Source organism: Monodelphis domestica, chromosome 1 (assembly GCF_027887165.1).
Source record: "Monodelphis domestica isolate mMonDom1 chromosome 1, mMonDom1.pri, whole genome shotgun sequence".
NCBI lineage: Eukaryota > Metazoa > Chordata > Mammalia > Didelphimorphia > Didelphidae > Monodelphis > Monodelphis domestica.
Window position 1 is genome coordinate 8,781,657 of NC_077227.1, and position 19,665 is coordinate 8,801,321.

At 52.8% G+C, this 19,665-nt stretch overlaps 2 protein-coding genes across 2 annotated transcripts in view; one reads left to right on the forward strand and one right to left on the reverse strand.

The window, feature by feature from the left end:
• DHX32 (DEAH-box helicase 32 (putative)) overlaps nucleotides 1-11,076 on the forward strand; it is a 51,404-nt gene extending 40,328 nt beyond the window's left edge. The window contains exons 9-13 of the mRNA XM_001367677.4: nucleotides 6,406-6,597; nucleotides 6,963-7,100; nucleotides 8,862-9,049; nucleotides 9,624-9,805; nucleotides 10,689-11,076. Of these exons, the coding sequence (XP_001367714.1) occupies nucleotides 6,406-6,597; nucleotides 6,963-7,100; nucleotides 8,862-9,049; nucleotides 9,624-9,805; nucleotides 10,689-10,875 (887 nt within the window). The 3' untranslated portion in view covers nucleotides 10,876-11,076. The remainder of the gene's footprint in view (nucleotides 1-6,405; nucleotides 6,598-6,962; nucleotides 7,101-8,861; nucleotides 9,050-9,623; nucleotides 9,806-10,688) is intronic.
• BCCIP (BRCA2 and CDKN1A interacting protein) lies at nucleotides 10,162-19,624 on the reverse strand. The gene is made up of 7 exons (XM_001362222.4): nucleotides 19,334-19,624; nucleotides 18,901-18,975; nucleotides 18,736-18,816; nucleotides 16,143-16,235; nucleotides 15,141-15,328; nucleotides 12,757-12,928; nucleotides 10,162-11,614 (listed from the first exon to the last, which is right to left on the reverse strand). The coding sequence occupies exons 1-7, from the start codon at nucleotides 19,496-19,498 to the stop codon at nucleotides 11,444-11,446; spliced, it is 945 nt and encodes a 314-aa protein (XP_001362259.1). The 5' UTR covers nucleotides 19,499-19,624; the 3' UTR covers nucleotides 10,162-11,443.
• Between the last annotated feature and the right edge of the window lie 41 nt (nucleotides 19,625-19,665).

Below are 19,665 nucleotides of genomic sequence, written 5' to 3' on the forward strand. Positions count from 1 at the left end.
TGTCTCGTTCTAGAACCTCTGGGGTCCTTCCCTGGGCGAGGGGGAGTCTGAATTTGTGTGCTTTGTTTTATGCATGTAAGACATCCTTCTGAGAAGGGGCCAGTAAACTTCCCCAAGGGGCCCGGGACACAGTCAGGAACCCCCTCACTAGCGTTTCCTTCCAGCAAAGAAAGGCTTTGGAGAGAGGAAGGGAAGGAGGGAGGGCCCGGCCTGGTTACCAGCAGAGCGGAGGGAGGATGGAGCTGGCCTGAGAAGGGGCAGCTGAAGCGGAGGAGCCTCTGGGGGCATCAAGGACAGCCTCCCATCCTCCAGAGAAGGAAGGTCGAAGAACACGGAGATTGTGGAAAGAGCAGAAAACGCCACAGTTACCCCATTAGGAAGCACCTGAGCCAGAATTTGAACCCTGCTCTTCTGGCTTCTCCTTCAGTGCCCCATTCAGTGACCATACCAAGGACCAACATACAAGCACGTTCTTGGATGCACCTGTTTGGGAAAGACTGGACGTCTCAAGGGGTTATGCTGTCAGCCATAGGAGCCCCCAAAAGAGGGGAGCCCTTGACTGCCCCCCAAGTGTCAGGGCTCCTGCACCAGAGAGCTGTCTGCTGCACACAAAGGAGCGAGAACTGGGCAGGCCAATGGGCCGCCCTGGCTCTTAGGGTTCCCCCGAGTAGGTCCTGTCTCCAGTGTCCGTCTCCTGCTTCTGGTGTTTGGGGTTAGCCCTTTCCTCCCTGGCATCCACCAGCAGTGGTCATGGGAGACGCAACATCGTGACCAGCAGCTGCCAGGGCGCACTTGGGGGCATCGTGGGATGGGGCAGGCGCTGACGCCCGAAAGCCACCTCAGCCACAAAACGGGGTGATTCCATCCTCTCCGCCCACCTCGCAGCCTTGCCCCGAGGCCTTCATGCACGAGCCCGGCACTTCCTTTTCCTTCCCTGGGCCAGAGAACAGAATGTCCGCCCCAAACCGAAAGGTGGCACCCTGGGCTTCTCGGCGGGTGGGTTAGCCCTCGGGGAGAGGAGGATGGAGATGACCCTGAACCCCAGAACCCAAAGCGTGTCCGAGCTGCCAGGCCCCTTGGGGAGGAGGGATCGAGGGTAGCGTGAGTTGGGGAAGGCCGACGGGCCTCGAGGTGCCCCTGCCCGGCACTGGCACCAGAAGAGCACAGCACGCGGGCGTTCTCCGGGGCCCGGGAGGCGGCAGGCCTGTGGGGTTCTCGGCTAGCCCCGTGTAGGAGATGAGAGATGAGGCGTGAACGAGGCCCAGGGCTCCGGCTCCCTCCTCAGCCCCAGCCCATCTCACTTCCCCCTCTCTGGAGGTGGGCACGAGGAGCTCCGTGCCGGGCCGCAGCTCGGGTGGCCAGGATCGCTCCTCCGTCAGCCTCTGGTGAACTGTCTCTGGCTCGCTCGTCCTCCCTCCCTCCTTCCCTTCCCCTCTGTTCTCGGGTCCCCCTTGAAAACGGGGTGACTGCAGACCCCAGAGGCCCCGCCGATCCCGGCCCCCACCGGTGGCTTTCCAGGACCCGCCGCGGCATGGCCAAAGCCTCTGCTTCCCTCGGGCCGGCCCCGAGCTCGCCAGGGAGAACCCGGGGATGACCTGAGGACTCTGGCGTCCTGGTAGTCCAGTAGGGCCACCAGCTGGACTCGGCCGACCCTGTTCTGCCGGGCTGGAAGGAGGCGCCGCCGGCGCCTTCTGACTCATCACTTTGGAAGCCAGAAGCGGGTCCTGCTTGCAGCTGCTGCATTCAGACGAGTTATAATTGAAACAAGCAAACGCAGCCAACGTGTTGCCCTTTTCAGGACTCGTGAGCCGTGAAAACGGCTCTGGCACAACTGGGCCAAAGGCCTTTCACTGGATTCCTTCGAGGCCCTGATGGGACCGCTTTGCTTCTAGCAGATCATCGGGGTCTTCGGAGCCCTCTGGAGCGGAATGGAAAGTGCCCTTTGGGAGGCCGGCCGAGGGCTCCGTCCCCCCCAGAAGGGAAAGGGAAGCAGCCGGGCGCTTGGGCAGGCCCCCAAAGGCTTTGCCGCACGGCCCCGAGGCCCTGGGGGGAAAGACCCTTCTAGGCCGGCGATCGCAGACCTTTGGCCCCTCGGCCAGCCTGGAGGGGCGGAAGAAGACCAGAAAAGCGATGTAGGGTTGATGTCCAGGGAGGACGTCTGGAGCCCCCAACCTCTCTGCACCCCATTCCCGAAGACAAAATAGCCTGCTGAGGGGAGGCGAGCGAGATGGGGGCTATGCAGACTGACAAATTAGGACAAAGCCAGCTTCTGTCCGGAGCTGCTCCCCCGGCTGTAAAAAAGAGCAGGCTGGACCGGCCTGAGATGAATTTTGAAACCTCCCCAAAGATGGACGTTCGAAGGACTGCGGGGGTCTCGAGGGCAGCGAGCGAGAGGACCAGATGGCCCGACGGAGCCTGCCAAGGGAGTTGTCAGGATTGTCCTGTGGGCCCTCCGCGGGCTGACGTGGAAGAGCGACACTTAAAGAAGGGGCGGTCCCAGAGGAGGCCGCCGAGCCCCCGAGTAGGCAGAACCGTACACCTAGGCGGCGCTGCTGGACTTGCTGACAAAAATAACAACTCGAGAGCACAGAATGCCAGCCAGTCAAGTGTGTTTGGTCCTGTGCTGAGCAGGGGGGTGACACGGGGAGACCCACTTCAGGAAATGTCACCAGATGCTTCTGTGCAGAGGTCCTTCCCCCTTTTCTCTGATCTCTGGGCTCCAGGCCTAGGAGTGCTATTGCCAGGGCAAAGGGCATGCTGTGATAATTAAAATGTTTTGGAGCAAGGGAAATATATATATCAATTATGACCGCTGAAATATGTTTTCTACTGTGTCTTGGTTTTATATAAATATAAGATGGTCGCCAGGGAATATATTCCCAATTTATGAGTATGCCCAAGCCAACTGGGTTTTATAGAGAAATTTAATTTATAATACACTGATTAATCAATAGAAAAAGAGAGAAAGTAAGAAAGGAATAAGAATGAATAAATCAGTCAGTTGGTTTTATCACTCACCCAAGATCTCTCTAGGTAAGGCTTCTCATGCCAACCTCAGGCTCCACCTTCAAGAGAGCCTCCTTTCAAGAAATGTTTCCAGAGAATTCTCCTCCTTCAGAGCCAGCCTTCTCTCCTGGTCCTCCAACAGAGCAACCTCCTCAGTCCTCCTTCAGAGCCACCTCGCTCAGAGCAAAAAACTCTCCTCCCTCTGTCCTCAGACCCTGCTATCTTTAAGGAAACCATCTAAGTTCCCTCCCCTCAGTTCTCACATCTACCAATCACTGTCAATGTCTCCCCTGTGCCAGTGGTGGCTCTAGTTTAACCCAGGACCGCCCAGAGGTCTGTGGCTTTGCACATGTCTGTTGAAGGTCATATTCTCAAATAATTAAATCTTGATCTGCAGCCCTTCCTAAATCCTGTTACTCTAAGAAGGGTGGAGATTGTAAGTTCCAAGACCTGGTTCTGTCATTCCAAGTATCTCTATTGTATCAATTCTAAAATCAATCATGACTCAAAGAACTTCCTGTTCTATGCTTAAGCATAGGTCAAAGCCCTTTTCCATTGTTTAGCAAAAGGTTTCTGTGCTAAAGTAGTCTTAAGTAGGGAGGAGAAGGATCCTCCCATGCCATGGAGTTTCACATTCCAATAGAGTTCTTACTATTAGTAGGAAATTTTTCAAGTAAACATTCATAAGTCTAAGAAATTTTAAGGTTTACAATGCCTAGTTCATTTGATAGCCCTCTGGGCACAGCTCCAAATGGCTCTCCAGAATAGGTGGATCAGTTCACAACTCCACCAACAAAGTATGAGCATCCCAATTTAGCCACATCTCCATATTTTTGAGAAATGAGGCCTATATAAGTTAAACATGCTCTAAATATTTCCCCCAATTTCCTGCTTTCTTTAACTTTGACATTAGTTTTGTTGTGCAAAAACATTTCGGTTACACTTCCTGTGATCATCTGTACCTCTTGTTCGATCATATGCTCTTGTCTAACGACCTGGCAAGTACATTTTCCCATTCTCACCTAATTTACTCATCCCGTTATGTCTAAATCATTTACCCATTTTGACCATTATCTTGACATATAAGGTGAGAGGTTAGTCTCTGTCTAGTCTCTGCCGACCTGCTTTCTGGTTCTCCCAGCAGTTTTTGTCAAATGTTCAGTTCTCCACCCAAAAGCTTAGGCCTTTGGGCTTGTCAAACCCTGGATCAGTGTGGTCATTGATGACTTTTGGTTTAGTGTCCCATATCTCTTCTACTGATCCCCCACTCTATTTCTTAGCCAGTATCAGATTGCTTTGATGATTACTGCTTTATAATATAGTTAGAATCAAAAACAGCTAGTTTGCCTTCATATTATTTTATTGATTCCCTTGATATTCTTGTTCTTCCAGATGGATTTTGTTACTATTTTTTTAGCTCTATAAAAGAATTCTTTGGTAGGTTAATTGTTATGATGTCACTGAATAAGTAAGTTAATGTAGGTAGAATTGCCATTTTTGTTCTATTGGCTCAGCCTACCCATGAACAATTAACATTTTTCCAGTTGTTCAGATCTGTTTACTTGTGTGAAGAGTGTTTTGTAATTGTGTTCCTAGAATTCCTGGGTTTGTCGTGGTAGGTAGACTACTGAGTATTTAATAGTGCCTATAGTTCCTTTAGTTTAGTTTAGTTTAGTTTTTAATTTTATCATGCAAAACACACTTCTATATTGGTCACTGTCGTAGGAGCGCACTCAGACAAGCCAAAACCGCCCAATAAAACAGTAAATTCACTGACCCGCATCCATCTGACTCCCCGAGTTCTTTCTCCAGAGGCGGATCGCCTTCCCTGTCATCAGTCTCTCGGGTTGTCCGAGGGGCTGAGAGCAGCCAGGTTTTCAGACGATCCTCATCCAATATTGCTGTGCCTGTGTACGATGTTCTCCCGGCTCTGCTTCTTTCACACGCGCCTTTCCAGCTTCTTCTGAAATCGTTGGCTTCTCATTTCTGCCCGCACCAGAGTTACCGCCATTTGTTCGGCCATTTGTTCGGCCATTCCCCAATTGTTGGAAATCCCGTCGATGTCCGGAGATGGCACTCCGAAGGGCAGCTCTGAAGGTCTTTGTACACGGAGGTCCTTTCCTCTTTTTGATTGTTTGGGATACAGACCCAGGAGCGACAGGACGGCATCCAGAGATTTTCTTCAATTTGATGGCCCTTTGGGCCTGGTTCCAAATTGCCCTCCAGAATGTTTGCTCCACCAGCAATCATTCGTGTCCCGTCTTTGCCACACCCCCTCCCACATTTATCACTTACGTGGTTACTTTAAGTGGAATTCATCCCTTCTGATGGATTTTCTTGGTAGTCTATAAAAATGCTGGAAATAGGTCAGGTTCATTTTATATTCTACGACGGGGCTAACGTTATTCATTGTTTAACTCGTTTTTTAGCTGATTCTCTAAGTAGGCTGTCAGGTCATCTGCAGAGTGATGTTTTGTTCCCTCACTGCCTGCTCTCATTCCTCCAGTTTCTTCTTCCTGCTGTAGCTGGCTTTTCTGGTACGATCCTGGATGATAGTGGGGACAGTGGGCACCCTTGCCTCACCCCTGGTCTTCAGCCAGCACAAACAAGGCCAACTCTGCCTTCCAGAGGTAGGGAGCCTCCCAAGGCGCTGAGCACGTCTCTGCAGAACTTTGGTGGGTAGAGAGCAGCCCCAGGGCTTCGTGAAGAGGAGGAAGGCTGCCGGAGGCTCCAGGCCCAAGGGAGCCAGCGTTCATCCTGCTGAGTCTTGGTCAAGGGCCCTTTCCGGAAATGTCCTGCATCAGCTCTTTTTCCTTTTTTGTAAATAGCAAGCATTTATTGTCTCTCCTTCCCACATCCCCATCGTGAGAGAAGAAAGGAAAAGGAAAACCAAACCTTTGTAGCAAGTAAATAGGCCACACAAATTCCTGCACCAGCACATCCAGAAATGATGCGGCATTCTGTGGGCCGCGGGTGGGGGTGAGAAGGCTGCGTCATCCGTCTGGAGGCCGCCTAGTCCCCTCGTCGGCCCTGGTTCTGTCTGGCCGCCGTGTCAGCGGTGCTCCTGGCCTTTGGTCGGGGTGGGTTGACCGTAAGGAGGCCCTTCCGCTCTTTCCTCCGGGCCACCCAGTCTCCTGCTTTATCGCTTCCTCCGGGGCCCTCAGGGGCTGGGCTAGGAGCGCCAGGGCTGGGTCGGGCTCCGGAGGCCGCTCAGACGGGTGCAGGGTGGAGCCTCGGCGGGGCTTAGGCTGTCCTGGGCCCGGGAATGCTCAGTGCGGTGGAGCATCTCTGCCATGGTGGGGGCGGCTTCTGCCCCTTCCTCCTGTGGGCACGGCTCCGCCCCTGCGGAGACAGCCAGAACGGGTGGGAGATGGGCCGGCGCCCCCTTTCCTCTTCCAGCTCCCGAAAGTCTGATGCAGGCGCTGGAGGACCTGGACTACCTGGCGGCCCTCGACAACGACGGGAACCTCTCGGAATTTGGCATCATCATGTCCGAGTTTCCCCTGGATCCGAAGCTGTCCAAGTCCATTTTAGCGTCCTGCGAATTCGACTGCGTAGACGAGCTGCTCACCATCGCCGCCATGGTCACAGGTAGGCACACAGAGCCGCGTTCTTAAACGGGGGGCTCCCGATGGATAAGCAGAAGGGCCTGCGCTCATCCCTGCCCCCCGACACCCCGAAGGCTGCCGCTTCCCTTCCTTAGCCCGCCTGCAGGGAAGGCCCTCAGGAGCACAGAGGCCACTCACTGCCCCTCATTTCAGGCCGGCCTCCGACCCTCTGGCCTCGGCCGTGGGGGCTCCGCTCGCCCCCTCCTTTCTACTGGCAGCAGCCCCTCCCCCTGGCGTGATGCACGTCTTCAGGGAGTGCCCGGTGGGCACGGCGTCCTGTGCGCCGCCTGCAGGAGCCTCCTCCAGCCGCTTGGGGCCCAGTCATGCGTGACATTCTGTGTTGGGCAGCTCCCGACTGCTTCCTGCCCCTGCCCCACACGGGAGCCCAGGAGGCCGCCTGGCAGAGGAGGACCGAGCTTTTGCACCCGGAAGGCGACCACCTGACTCTGATCAACGTCTACAAGGCTTACCAGGAAGCCAGCGAGAGTAAGTGAGGCGGATCCCAGCCGGAGGGCCGCCAGACAGCTGCACGGAGAGGGCAGGGGTGGGCCGTAACAGTGAGATTCAGAGCCGAGCCAAGGGCTGGTGACTGACGTAGGTGCCGGAGAGCCTCGGGGCCAGGACGAGCAGAGCCGGGCAGCCCCGGGGCCTTCACTGCCCACAGTCCCTCTGCTGATCCATGACTCCTTCTGCTCCCTTCGCCAGGAGCCTCCCCTGCCCCCCTCCCGGGGCTTCTCTTGGGCACATGTGGAGGGGTAAAGGGTGGTTCCGATGGGGATCTCACTGGGTCCTCAGCACCACCCTGGGACACTGGAGGAAACTGGAGCAGATGGTGGTGAAGTGACTTACCCAGGGTCACCCAGCTTCTAAGTACCTGAGGCTGGATCTGAACTTGGGTCTGCCTGACTCTGCCCTGTGATGCCCGAACCCCAGAAGGGAACCCCAGAAGGGAACTCTGTAGCTGAGAACTGGGGGCCTGGCTGGGAGGCAGCCAGGGGCTCAGGGAGACAGAAATGGGCCTGGAAGAGGATGCTGCAGCCTGGGAGCTCCCACTTGTTGAAAGAGGGGAGGGCAGGACAGGCAGGAGAGGACTTTGGGGCCGTGATGGGGAGGAGGCCCGGGGCGCCGGCTGTTCAGGGCTGGGGCCAAGAGCCCGTGCCCGGGGCCTGGAAGAACAGGCTGCCAGAGGTTCGCGCCAGGCCAAAGCAGGTAGATGGGTTGGAGTTTCCAGAAAGGAAAGCATCCCAAGTCCCCAAAGCAGAGCCGAGACGGCTTGGATCTCTGGCCCAGAGCAGTGCCAGCTGCTAGCAACACTGAGGAATGGAAGGGCCCGAGGTGGGGTCCTCAAGGGGGCCCCACCCAGCGACTAGTGGGCTCAGCTGGCAGATGGACTCCCTCGAGTCGGCCCCAGCCCGCCCCCCTCTGATGTTGGAGTGGATCAGCTGGGAATGGAGCGTTTGGCCACTGAGCTCCTGTGGCTCCTGGTGCTCCAGGACCAGACGGTCTCCACTGGACCTTGAATGCGCTTCCCAGCCCGGCCCCCTCACCCTTCCATGCCCTGGGCTCGCCTTCTCCCACCTAAAAGTGAACAGGGAAGTGTTGAGGCCAAGGTGGGGAAGAGGCAGCAGAGGGGCTCTGGGGGGGGAGGCGCCCCCCACCGTAGAAAGCAGGGGGCGTGTTGGCCAGGCAGTCCTGCCCAGAGACGGGCGAAGAGATGACAGCCGAGCCTGGAGGGTCCCAGCGTCCCCCAGGCTGGAGAGCTCCGCCTCTGCTCACAGCCCACCCCTTGAGAAGGGCCATGGCTTGAGGGATGCCAAGAAGAGCCGTTCACACACAGACCCGTCCCCACGGGCCTTCCCTCCGAGGATCCCTTCAGCCCCGGTCACGCAGGCTCGCCGGGACCCGCTATTTCAGGGGGGGAGTCCCCAAAGAACTTGGCCCCACCGAAGCTTCGTCCAAGAGCGAGCTGGCAGCTACCCAGAGGCTCGATGTTTGATGCACACCCTAAGAGCATGCAGAGGCTGGCGGTGCTCGAGTGAGCCTTCCCTCAGCTATCACATGAGTTCTCATTGGGGACCCAGGAGCTCCTGGGCTCCAGTTCGGCCTCAGACACTTCCTGGCTCCTCACCGCCCCCCTGCCTCAGGCCCAGAGCCAGCCCCGAGCCCAAGACGGAAGGGAAGGCTGTAGAGTGCCAGCGGGAAGGGCAGGGGCCTTTCCCGATTGACCTTTGCCCCTTGTCCCTGCAGGCTGCGTGGAGAAATGGTGCAGCGACCACTTCCTGAGCCACGCGGCCCTGAGGATGGCGGAGAGCATCAGAGATGAGCTCTTGGACATCATGAGGCGGATCGAGCTCCCCTACTCAGAGCCTGCTTTTGGCTCCGAGGAAAACACCCGCAACATCAAGAAGGCCCTGGTGGCCGGTTACTTCATGCAAGTAAGGCCTGGGGCAGCCCTGGGGGCTGAGGCACCTCCTAGCTGGGTGGCCCTGGACTGACTGGGGGCCAGGAGATGGGTGAGAAGGCCTGGGGCAGCTGACATGAGGAGGAAGAAGGGAGGGGAGAGCCAGACGTCCAAAGCCCTTAAAGGAAGGGGAGGGGAGGGGGCAGCTGGGTAGCTCAGTGGATAGAGAGCCAGGCCTAGAGATGGGAGGTCCTGGGTTCAAATCAGACCTCAGACACTTCCTGGCTGTGTGACCCTGGGCAAGTCCCTTGACCCCCATTGCCTTGCCCTGACCACTCTTCTGCCTTGGAGCCAATACACAGTATTGACTCCAAGACGGAAGGTGAGGGTTTAAAAAAAAAGAATGGGGAACGGATGCGCTGTCCTGGCTGCCTCGGTTTCCAGATGTCCGTGAGAAGTTGCTGGTGTAGGTATGAGGGTGTCCTAGTGCCCTCCGTCCGGGGTGGGCCAAGCCAGTCACTCGGTCAAAGGGGTTCTGGTCTCCTAAGACTCCCCACGGAGGAGCCGAAGTGCACGTAGGGACCGCTCTGCCCCGCTCACCCCTCTAGATCGCTCGCGATGTTGACGGATCGGGAAACTACCTGATGCTGACCCACAAGCAGGTGGCTCAGCTGCACCCCATTTCGTGCTACTACACCATGAAGCACTTCCCAGAGTGGGTGGTCTTCCACTCGTTCAACATATCTGAGAACAACTACATCCAGATCATCTCCGAGATCTCCCCAGAGCTGTAAGTAGGGGTCGGGGTGATGGAAGGCTCGGCGCCAGCCGGGGCCTCCTCACGCAGACTACACTCCTAACCCACGTGGCCCCTGCGAGTCCCCCCCAGATGTGGGCAACACGTGCTGCTCCCCATGTTCCTCCTGATCCACAGCCTGCAGGAGGGCCCCAACAGCCACCCTCCGCTCCCTGCCCCAAGAACATGGGAGTGACCTGGGAGAGAACGTGGTGGAGCAGCTCGATGACCCCAGGCCGCCTCCTCATTGCAATGGAAACCAGGCGGCTGACGTTTGTTTTCAGTCTGTCTTTGCTAGACTGTCTCCTGGAAAATCCCCATGTTTTCATACCAGATAGATAACCAATCAATTATTCGTGTGACGCTTTATTAAGAATTCATGAGAAAAGCTTTTTTTGAACATTTTTGGCCCAAACTAGCCAACTCGACCAACCAGAGGCAGAAGCTGTCTAAGAAAATAGAAACTCTTTTCTCCCAGCCGGGCGCTAGACGCCACCCACCGTTACTGGCTTTCAAGGGCATCCGTTCCCCAAACACTTGGTGAAGCCAAAGCAGGCCTTCTTTGCCTGGCCCTGTGAACATGATCTCTTTATAAAGTCGGCATCACTGCTTTCCTCACTCATGTAGTTTAAAGTCTTCTGAAGGGGAGAGGGAGGGGGAAGCTCCAAAAGATTAAGAACTCTCCCCCAAAGCCAGAGAGGCCAAGAGCTCTGCTGTTCGGACCCTGACCGGTCCCTACAAAGCCTGCCAAGATGAGCCTTTGAGAACAGGCCCCAGGTTGGTCTCTGGTGCACTTCAGGCCCCCCACGGGGTCTGGAAGCGGAGCCTGAGCTTGCACGGCCCTCTAAGGAGCTGCGGCTCGTTCTTTCCTCCCCAGGTTTATGGAGCTGGCACCGCAGTATTTCTTCAGCAACCTGCCTCCTAGTGAAAGCAAGGACATTCTGCAGCAAGTAATCAACCACTTGGCACCCATTCCCACAACGAAGAAGGAACAGAAAAACAAAGAGAAGCTCTGCGAAGAGTGCCCGGAAGCGTCTGCTGAAGCAAGATGCGTTATCCAATGACTTTTTTACCTTAATTCTATTCAGTACCCACTGAAACAGGATGTGCAATAAACACCCCAAAGTTAATCACTGTAACGGTTTGCCAACGCGAAAGATGTACCGAGATTTCATAGGAGGCCAGAGAAAGCACTAGGCCGAGATCACTTTGTACATCATTAAAGCGACCAGAATAAACAGGCGTTGCTGGTTTTAAATTCCTAACCCGTGTGTCCGGTTTTCCTTTGAAGTAATGAGCTCTTAACGCACCAGTCCCAAGCCGAAGGTACATTTGGCCCAAATGGAAAAGGATTTTCAAAAACCTACTAAGAGCCGGTGAGGGAACCGTCTTTCCACACAGGGTGATAAGACATCAGATGTGGGGAGCAGCCAGGTGGCACAGGGGATAGTCAGGAGGTCCTGGGTTCCAATCTGGCCTCAGACGCTTCCTAGCTTGGTGACCCCCATTGCCTAGCCTTAGCACTCACTCCTCTGCCTTGGAACTTATACGCAGTATTGATTGTAAGACACAAGGTTGGGGTTCTAAAGCAAGTGTCCAAAGTTCATCAGAAAGCATTGTAAAAAGAGCGGGCTAGATGGACAGATACTCCTTCAGCGTGTCCATGACTGCGCTCATCTTGCTGGCTGGAATGAGCATGACTGTCCGGAGGGGCTTCATGGGCGCATCATCAAAAGACCATCTGCCTCCCAACGCCGTGTCACTCTCCTCCTGCACCGAGTAGCTGAACCTCAGAAGGGCTTCCTGCAGCAATAAGAGGGAAGTCCAGTCAGGCCACCCCCTCCTGTACCCCAAAAGAAGCGCAGGCCCAGCTGAGGTAGAACCCAGGCTAAAGTCCCGAGTCCTGACTCTGCTGTAAGATGCCGAGCAAGTCACTTAGCTCGACCTCAGTTTCCCATTTTATAAAGTGGCTACAAAAAAGGCCCGTACCCTAGCCCACAGGACTGTTGAGAATCATGAGATTTTTAGAGGGAGAAGAAGAGACAGACAGAGAGAAAGAACTTCTAGAAAGCCTGGGCCCAGTCCAACCTCTCAGTGTACAGAGCACTGGACTCAGTTGACTCAGGAAGACGTAGGTTCAAATCATGCTGTGCTGTCACACATGATCTAGCTGACCCCAGGTAGGTCCTTTCTCCTTTCTGTCTCCATTTCCTCACCTGGAAGGTAAGGGGGTCAAGCCTTGAAGGCCTCTTGGGTCCCTCCAGCTCAGTATTTATGGTCCTTCCTATTCGAGCTCTCCAAACATCTTTACACAAACATGGCTTCCCTGCTGAAAGTTCTCCAGCCCAATGGTGAAAAGTCAAAAGGAATGAGGACAGTCCTTGAGCCTTGGGTGATAGCAGAGTCCCTTCGGCTGCTGCTCCAGCCCCCTTCTGGACAAGGGATGGCCTAAGACTCTCCCGGCTATAGAAGCAGCCACAGGCTTCAGGAATGGTTTTGGGCAGCCAGGTTGAAGGGAAGTCTTTCATAGATCAAGACCCCACCGTCAGAAAGGCTTCGGGGAGGTGAGGCCATCCCTACCGTCAAATAAAAGGGATTTAAGATTTCACTTTATAAGAGAATCAGCAAACAGGGGCTAGAGCAGTGACTGCATTCCTCTGGGAACATCCTTGTGGGAGGAGGCCCCCTCCAAGGGTCAATGCAGGTTGGAACTTCCCAAGAATGACTGAGGGAGGACACGGAGCTTATGGGGCCAGACCGATCATCAGTCATCCCTACTTAGGTCATCCTATTGGGCTGCCATCACTCCCATTTTAGATGAGAAAAGGAAGGTGATTAAGCAGGACCAAGACTCTCACCGAGGGCTGTTGGGCCTCTAATGGCCCAGTCACCCTGGCAACCCCGAAAAGCACTTCCTTCTACTGGACTTGAGGGCCCAGTCTTACCTCATAGAAGAATTCCTCCTCTGCATTCGCAAACATGAGCTCTTCTTTCTGGGACCCATTCCCTTTCTTTCTGGAGTTCCTGGGGGCCTCTTGGTATGTCTTACTGATCATGAGGTAGTACGAGCACTTGCCACAAGGCTGGTTGGCCTGGCGTGCCTCTTTGAGCTCCTTCCTGAAAGTGAGGGGCACACGGGGCTCATCAAAGCCTGCCACAGCAGAGAGAAAACCACCCCATCCTCTCTGCCCAATGACCTGCCAGGGGCACTAGCAGGACAAATGAAAGTGAGACCTGCCTCCATCCAGGCAAGGCCAATCACCCAAAGCAAGCTCCTCAGCACCAACAGGAAAGCCTCCGACCCCTGGGGCAGGTGGTTCTGGGCCGGGGTGGGGGGGCTCAGCAACTGAGGCACTGAACTGAAAACACTCCCATTTGGGGAGGTCTTTGGACACTGGAGAGCTGGCATCCTTACTGCCCTCAAAATGGTGAAATAAAATAACCACTGGAAGGGGGAAAAAGCTGTGGTCAGGTGAGATTTTCTCCTTTTTTCTAGGCAAGAATGCAGGAGGGAAGGACAGATACATGGACTAAACACCTACTAAGTGTTTAGTGCCGTGCCAAGGACTTGACAAATAATATTTCATCTGATCTTCATGACAACCTATAGGTCTTGTGATGATTCCCATTTTACAACTGAGGAAAAGTGATGTGCCCAGGGCTACCCAGCTAGTTAAGTGTCCAAAGCAGGATCTGAACTCAGGTCTTCCCGACTCCAGGACAGGGCTCTGTGGCAGCCCCAGCCACTGCCAACATCTGGCCATAACTACTGGGTAGACTCTGCTCCCCACTCTTCCCTATAGGAATCCCAGGTCAGCCATGACTTGAAGGCACCTCTCCTATTTGTTTTCCACTGACAACATCTCCCATCCCATGGCGTATTTAATTACTGAACTGTAACTCAGAGGCCTAAACTCGTCTAGGAAAAGGTGGGCAGCTCCAGCTAGGGTCCTGAGGCATGGCAGGAGGCCAACCAGCAAGACCCAGAAGCTAAGGATGAGGTGGAGGGGAAGGAAGGGCAGGGAAACAAAAGAACTGGGAAAACAAAAAACCCATCAGCAGAGGGGGCCCCTTCTCCTTCCCAAGCATCGCTTTGAAAAGAGGCCTCCAGACAGGGTGTTTCAGGTTGCCAATAAATCCACTCAGAGCTACACCACAATGAACTCAAAACTATTTCATTATCCCTGTGCTTGGCATTTCAAGTCTATTTAATGCCTTTACCTTTAATACCTTCAAAAAATGATCTCTGGGCCAAAAGCACAGCTTTGATTGCCAATCAAGCACTCCAAAGGACTTTACTGTTTACATTTGGATCTTAATTCTGGAGATCCACAGCTCTTCTTTCTGCATCTTGTAAAATTGAGATTTGAACTCTGGACTCCATTCCCCAGGAGTCCTTGCTAGCTCCCAGAATACCCTCTAATCTCACTGAATTCTCACCTGGGACGAGAGGAAATTTTTACTTAAAGGGTCTTCCCCGTAGGCGGGGCTCTTTACTTCCTGTCTCTGCTGGCAAACAGATGCGTCTCATGATGAGAGTAAAATTTTGGGTGGGCCTCATGGCCCACCTGGCACGTGTCTTTTCTTTCTTGTATATTCTTAAATCCATAACCTTTAATAAACCTCTAAAAAATATAATACTCCTTGCAGAGAGAAACTAATTTCTACCTGCCTCAGTTTCCCAAATTTTAATCTTTACAATATGAAGACCCATTCTTAGTTAATGCATAGCAAAACAAAAATTTTACATGGAAAAAACGAGCACTTTCAGTGGGAAAAAAATCAGGTAATATCTCTTCGCCAAACATATGTAGAGAAGAATCATCATAAATTTGACTGAGTAAAAAATATCAACTGAACAAAATATTTAAATCGTTTAAAAAGGCACCCCTGCAGGGGGTAGTGTGGTGGCTCTGTGAACTGAGAGCCAGGCCTAGGGAGGGGAAGTTCAAATCTGGTCTCAGATGCTCCTAGCTGGGTGACCCTGGGCAAGTCACTTAACCCCTATTGCATAGCCCTTACCACTCCGCTGCCTTCAAACCAATACACCAGCTAAGATAGAAGGTCAGGGTTTGTTTTATTTTAAATGATATCAGCAGTGAATTACTTGATTACAACTACAATTCTCCCGGTAAAGACCAGCTTGAAGGCAGGCAGCATCCCTGCCAGAAGATGACAGTCCCACTACTATTCCTACACCAACTAAGCTGTTACTCAAGTCTCGAGCAGCCTTCCCTCTCTCCCTCTCTCTGCAGCAACACCATCACATGTTTGGACTATTTGGAAAAAAGATTAACTGTGGCAAGAAGGCATTTTGAAAGTGTCTTACTGGAGCTGCTGGTGCATTGGCAGAGCGATCTGTGGTGGGACATTAATGAATCTTTCACTTAGCAGAAAGCCCACAGGCTTAGTGGGATCATTCAGGAGCTTCTCCAGCTGTTCAGCCATGCTCTGCTCACAGTTCTTCTCACACAGGCTCAGAATCAACTCTTTAATCTGTTCAGCACATTCAGTACCCTAGAAGCCAAAAAGAAGGTTAGGAGACCCACCATTTACATGAGAAAACTCGAAAGTCAGCTCTAACTCGTTATTTCTATGAGTTTGGGGCCAATTTCCTTCTACGGCTCCTCTGGAGATTATTTACCTAGTTCTCAAGGTAACGGCTGCTGGTTATTTACCGACCATGTGGCCAGTGAGAGGAAGGGGTTTTGAAATTCTAATTACAGCCTGCCTTACAAAAAAGAGTTTTGGAGAGTGCAAAATGAAACCCACATCTCACACTGAAGTGAGAAAGGTCATTAGCAACAGCTCCAGCAAAGGCAAGAATACAACATAAAAGACCCATTCTCTCTGGCTAGCACCCACGCCTGGAACTCCCTCCTCATCTCCACCAACAAAAATCCCATCTTCTTTCCCAAATACCTTCTTTTTATCTTGTCTCCAGCTTGCTTTGTAGGTATTTGCTCACATGGACTCACATTAGACTGCCTTTGGCCTCTTTCTATATATCCCCAATGATTACTAAATGTCTATTTACTAACTGCCTGAAAAACCCAAGATGAAATTTGGGAGCGCCCTGAATAACAAAAATCAGTATTCAGCCTGCATCGGGGAAGCAGCCCTAGATCCAGGGCTCTCAAGCAGAAATTCAATCCAAACAAGGCGCCACGCAGTATGAGAGAACCTGGCCACCTTCGGGGCATCTACCTTCATCCCCCCACCTCCCACAAAAATCCATGTAATTGAGAACTTTCTTAGTGAGAAAGGGGCTTTCATGTAAACGGCCTCAGTCTTAAGAACATCCATTCAGACACAATACCGTTTAGCTGACCTTTCTTTCGGTTAAGTTCAAAAGGCTTATGAAACCAAAAATCTCCTCTTCTTCACCATCTTCCTCATCACTTTCTTCTGGAACATCTGTTTGCTGTTTTAAAACAAGAGAGGTCTTAGATTTGGGTTCAGAAGAATGAGAATAAGCATGAGGCAGAGGCTTGGCATCCACAGAATGGCTCTATGTGACCAATACTTCATAAGACCCTTTGCCTAAATTGAAAACCATGCCCAATAGTGAACCCCATTCTTTAATGCATACCTCTCCTGACATTCCTAGGCACTAGACGACTTTTCCTAGACTCCAGAGCTCCAAGCATCACCCTTCTTATACTTTGGGGGCATTATGAATAACTAAAGAGCATTAACCAAAGAACAAAAAGCATTGCTCTGACACAGACATGGCTTGTTACAAGGGAGAAGTCAGACTGGACCTAACGTTTGGTACAAAACAATGACCTGTCACATTAAGGCTTCTCCAGATAAGAATGAGCATGATTCAGCAAACTGCTGCTGCGACTTTCTGCCACACCTTGGGAAAAGCCTGTAATTAAAAAAAGCTTGTATTTTTACACATTTTTCTTTCTTTATTCTTTTCAATTGCTACCTACCTAGACCTGATTTTGAGTGTGTCAAGTTCCATGAAACAAGGCCCTACTGTAGAAACCACTCAGAAATTTCCCTCAGGCTTTTAGAACTGTGTAATTTTAGAGCTTAAAGGTGCCCAGCTCTGGAAACTGAAGTCAGAATGGTTCAACAACCTGATGAGTGTCACCCAAAGCCATTCCCAGGGCTCTCTGACTCCAAATTTGTCTCCTCTACTTCTAAGAGGTTATTGGGCAGAAAACAGGTTAATTGTAACTGGCATGAAAACTGGCTCCCTCCACTTAATCTCTGACCTACTCATTTACTTCTTGTTAAATGAAACGAAAGGAACAATTACTTTTCAGACGTTAACCCAGCCATTGTGATTTATGTGGCCTCCAGAGGCAAGAGCTTGGAGGTTTCCCATGTTCCAACAGAAATCAATCTTTGGGGTATGTCATGGTAGTGTTTAAGTGAAGCGATAAATTCTCATATTGCTAACTCTTTGTAAGCATCAGACAAGCCACAAGCTCCCAGGGTCTCTCATTCTTTACACATCTACTTCTACCTGAATGATACGCAAGTACTAAGTTCTCACACTGGCAAGCTTCTCTCTTGAACAGATTCTCCTTCTGGTAACATGATGGTGTGAATTTTAAAACTATTCCACCCTAATCAGACCATACTTTAACAGTGGTTCTCAACCTTTCTAATGCTGTGACCCCGCAATACAGTTCCTCATATTGCAGTGACCCCAAACCAAAAAATTATTTTGGTGGCTACTTCAAAACTGTAATTTTGCTAGTTATGATTCGGAATGTAAATACCTGATATGCGTTATGTATTCTCTGCTACAAATTGAGAGGTTGAGAACTGCTGCTTTAGAAGATTTGATTTAGCTATTTCCTGATCAATAACAATGGAGATACTTGGACTAACAGAATCAGGTCTTGGGAACTCTACATTTCTCCACCCTCCTTAGTTTAACAAGATTAGAAAGAAAGGTCTGCACCAAACTCAAGGATTAAGTATCTGAGAAAAATGGCCTTCAACAGATTATGTGCATAGAGACATGGAGAGATATAGAGGGAGAAAGGTGAGAACAGGGCAGGCTGAGAATGACCTCAAAGTCATGACCCTGGGGACTGGACTAAGTGGGTTTCAGTCAAAAGGTATCAAGTTCTCCTTTGAACCCAAATGGTTTAGGGTGCTACCAAGATATCCATGTGGAGATGGCCAGCAAACGTTTGATGTGGAACCAGAACCCAGGAGAGAGATGAAGGCATGATGAGGTGTGGGGGGCACAGGAACGTGGAGTTGTGGCTCCAGGATTTTCTCTAAGGGAAATTCTATAGAGAAAATTAGAAAATAATCATCTGGAAGAAAAAAGTGAAGAATCTGGGCCTGAGGGAGGTTGGGCTGCTGGGAACCAGCATGTCTCCCAATCTTGGAAAGTTCTGACTTCTGGGAATACAGGTCAGTCAGTTCAGAGCAAGGGAACACCTGAGAACCGGGAGCACTTGGGCTGCTCATGGGTCCTTCCTAGTGCCAAGAAATGCTGGGGGCTCCATCTGCCAGATGGGCCACCTCCATAATCCTACCTGGACCCCCTTTTTACACAAGAAGAAAGCCCTCGAACAAATTCCAGGAACCCCAGGCTCCTTCACCCTGCCCACATCCCCCAGCTGTGCCCTCATTCCTAGAATCTGAGACCTGACACACAGCAGGGTGCTGCCATTGAAGGCACCTCCTCCAAGGGTGCTCTGGGCTCCAGTCCTGGTGTCCCAGGGCTGCCCACATCCCCTGGCTATGCCCTCATTCTTAGAACCTGAGTCCTGACACACAGCAGGTGTCACCAACTCCTGGGGCGCTCTGGTCTCCTGCCCGCTGTCCCAGGGCCCCACAAAGGTAATGGCAGTATCCCCAAAAAGACAAAGCCCCTGACTCCGTAGGAGATCTCTCCTATTTCTCTTGGGGGGATGGGATAACCCCAGGGCTGCACCCCTCACCTGGATGACGCTCCCAATGGGGCTCTGCTGGGCCAGGATCGCCGCCAGCTCTGCTACGTTCACCGGGGCCTTCAGGAAGAGCTGGGGGGGACAAAGAGATTGATGGACAGCTCCAACCCAGCTCAGAGCTCATCACCGGCCCCCAAGTCTATCCCCACCTCTGACCTGCCGCAGCAGCTTCTGGATCCCATCACAGTCGGCCTCGGAGATAGAGCGGGCCTCGAAGTCCACGGTAACCTCCTGGGGGGGGGGGGGGGGCGCGGGGAGGACAGACAGAAATCCGGTCACCACCAGGGTTGAGCTGACCCAGAGCGCTCCCAGATTCCAGCCCCTACTTCCACTACACCTAACAGAAAAGGGGCGGCGGGACCTGGAGGTGGAGTCCGGGCGCTCCCGCCCTGCGCAGGCCGTGTTAGCTAAGCTACGACCCCTCCCAGCAGCGAGGCACATACTGCAAAGGTGGACACACGGCTGGGGGAAGTGAGAGACCACGCACCGAGGAGAGCCCGCAGAAACCCGGAGCACACGCCCTACGGGGCGTCCCGCCAGGCCCCTGCCCCCATCCCAGCCTCAATTTCCCTACCCTCCTTGCTCCCACCTGGTTGACGAGCTCGTCCTCTTCGTCCTCCTCATCGCTGCCGCCGCTCTCGTCCGTGTCCTCTTCCGTCGCCTCCTCGCGTTCCTCTTCCTCCTTTTTGACCCGGGCTACGAGCGGCCGCGGGTGCCTGCTGCCCAGAGCCCGCCTCTTAGCCTGGGACGCCATGCTGCTCTGCTCCCCGTCCCAGTACAACCGCTTCCGGGTTAGGTGCTTCCGGGCCGGCTCATTAATATGAGGGAGAGAGGGGGCCCCAGACGTAGGAGAGAGCGCGGGCGGGGTTTGGGCGGCTCCATTCTCGGAACCCGCTCCAATTCGTTGGGCATTATCTCCGC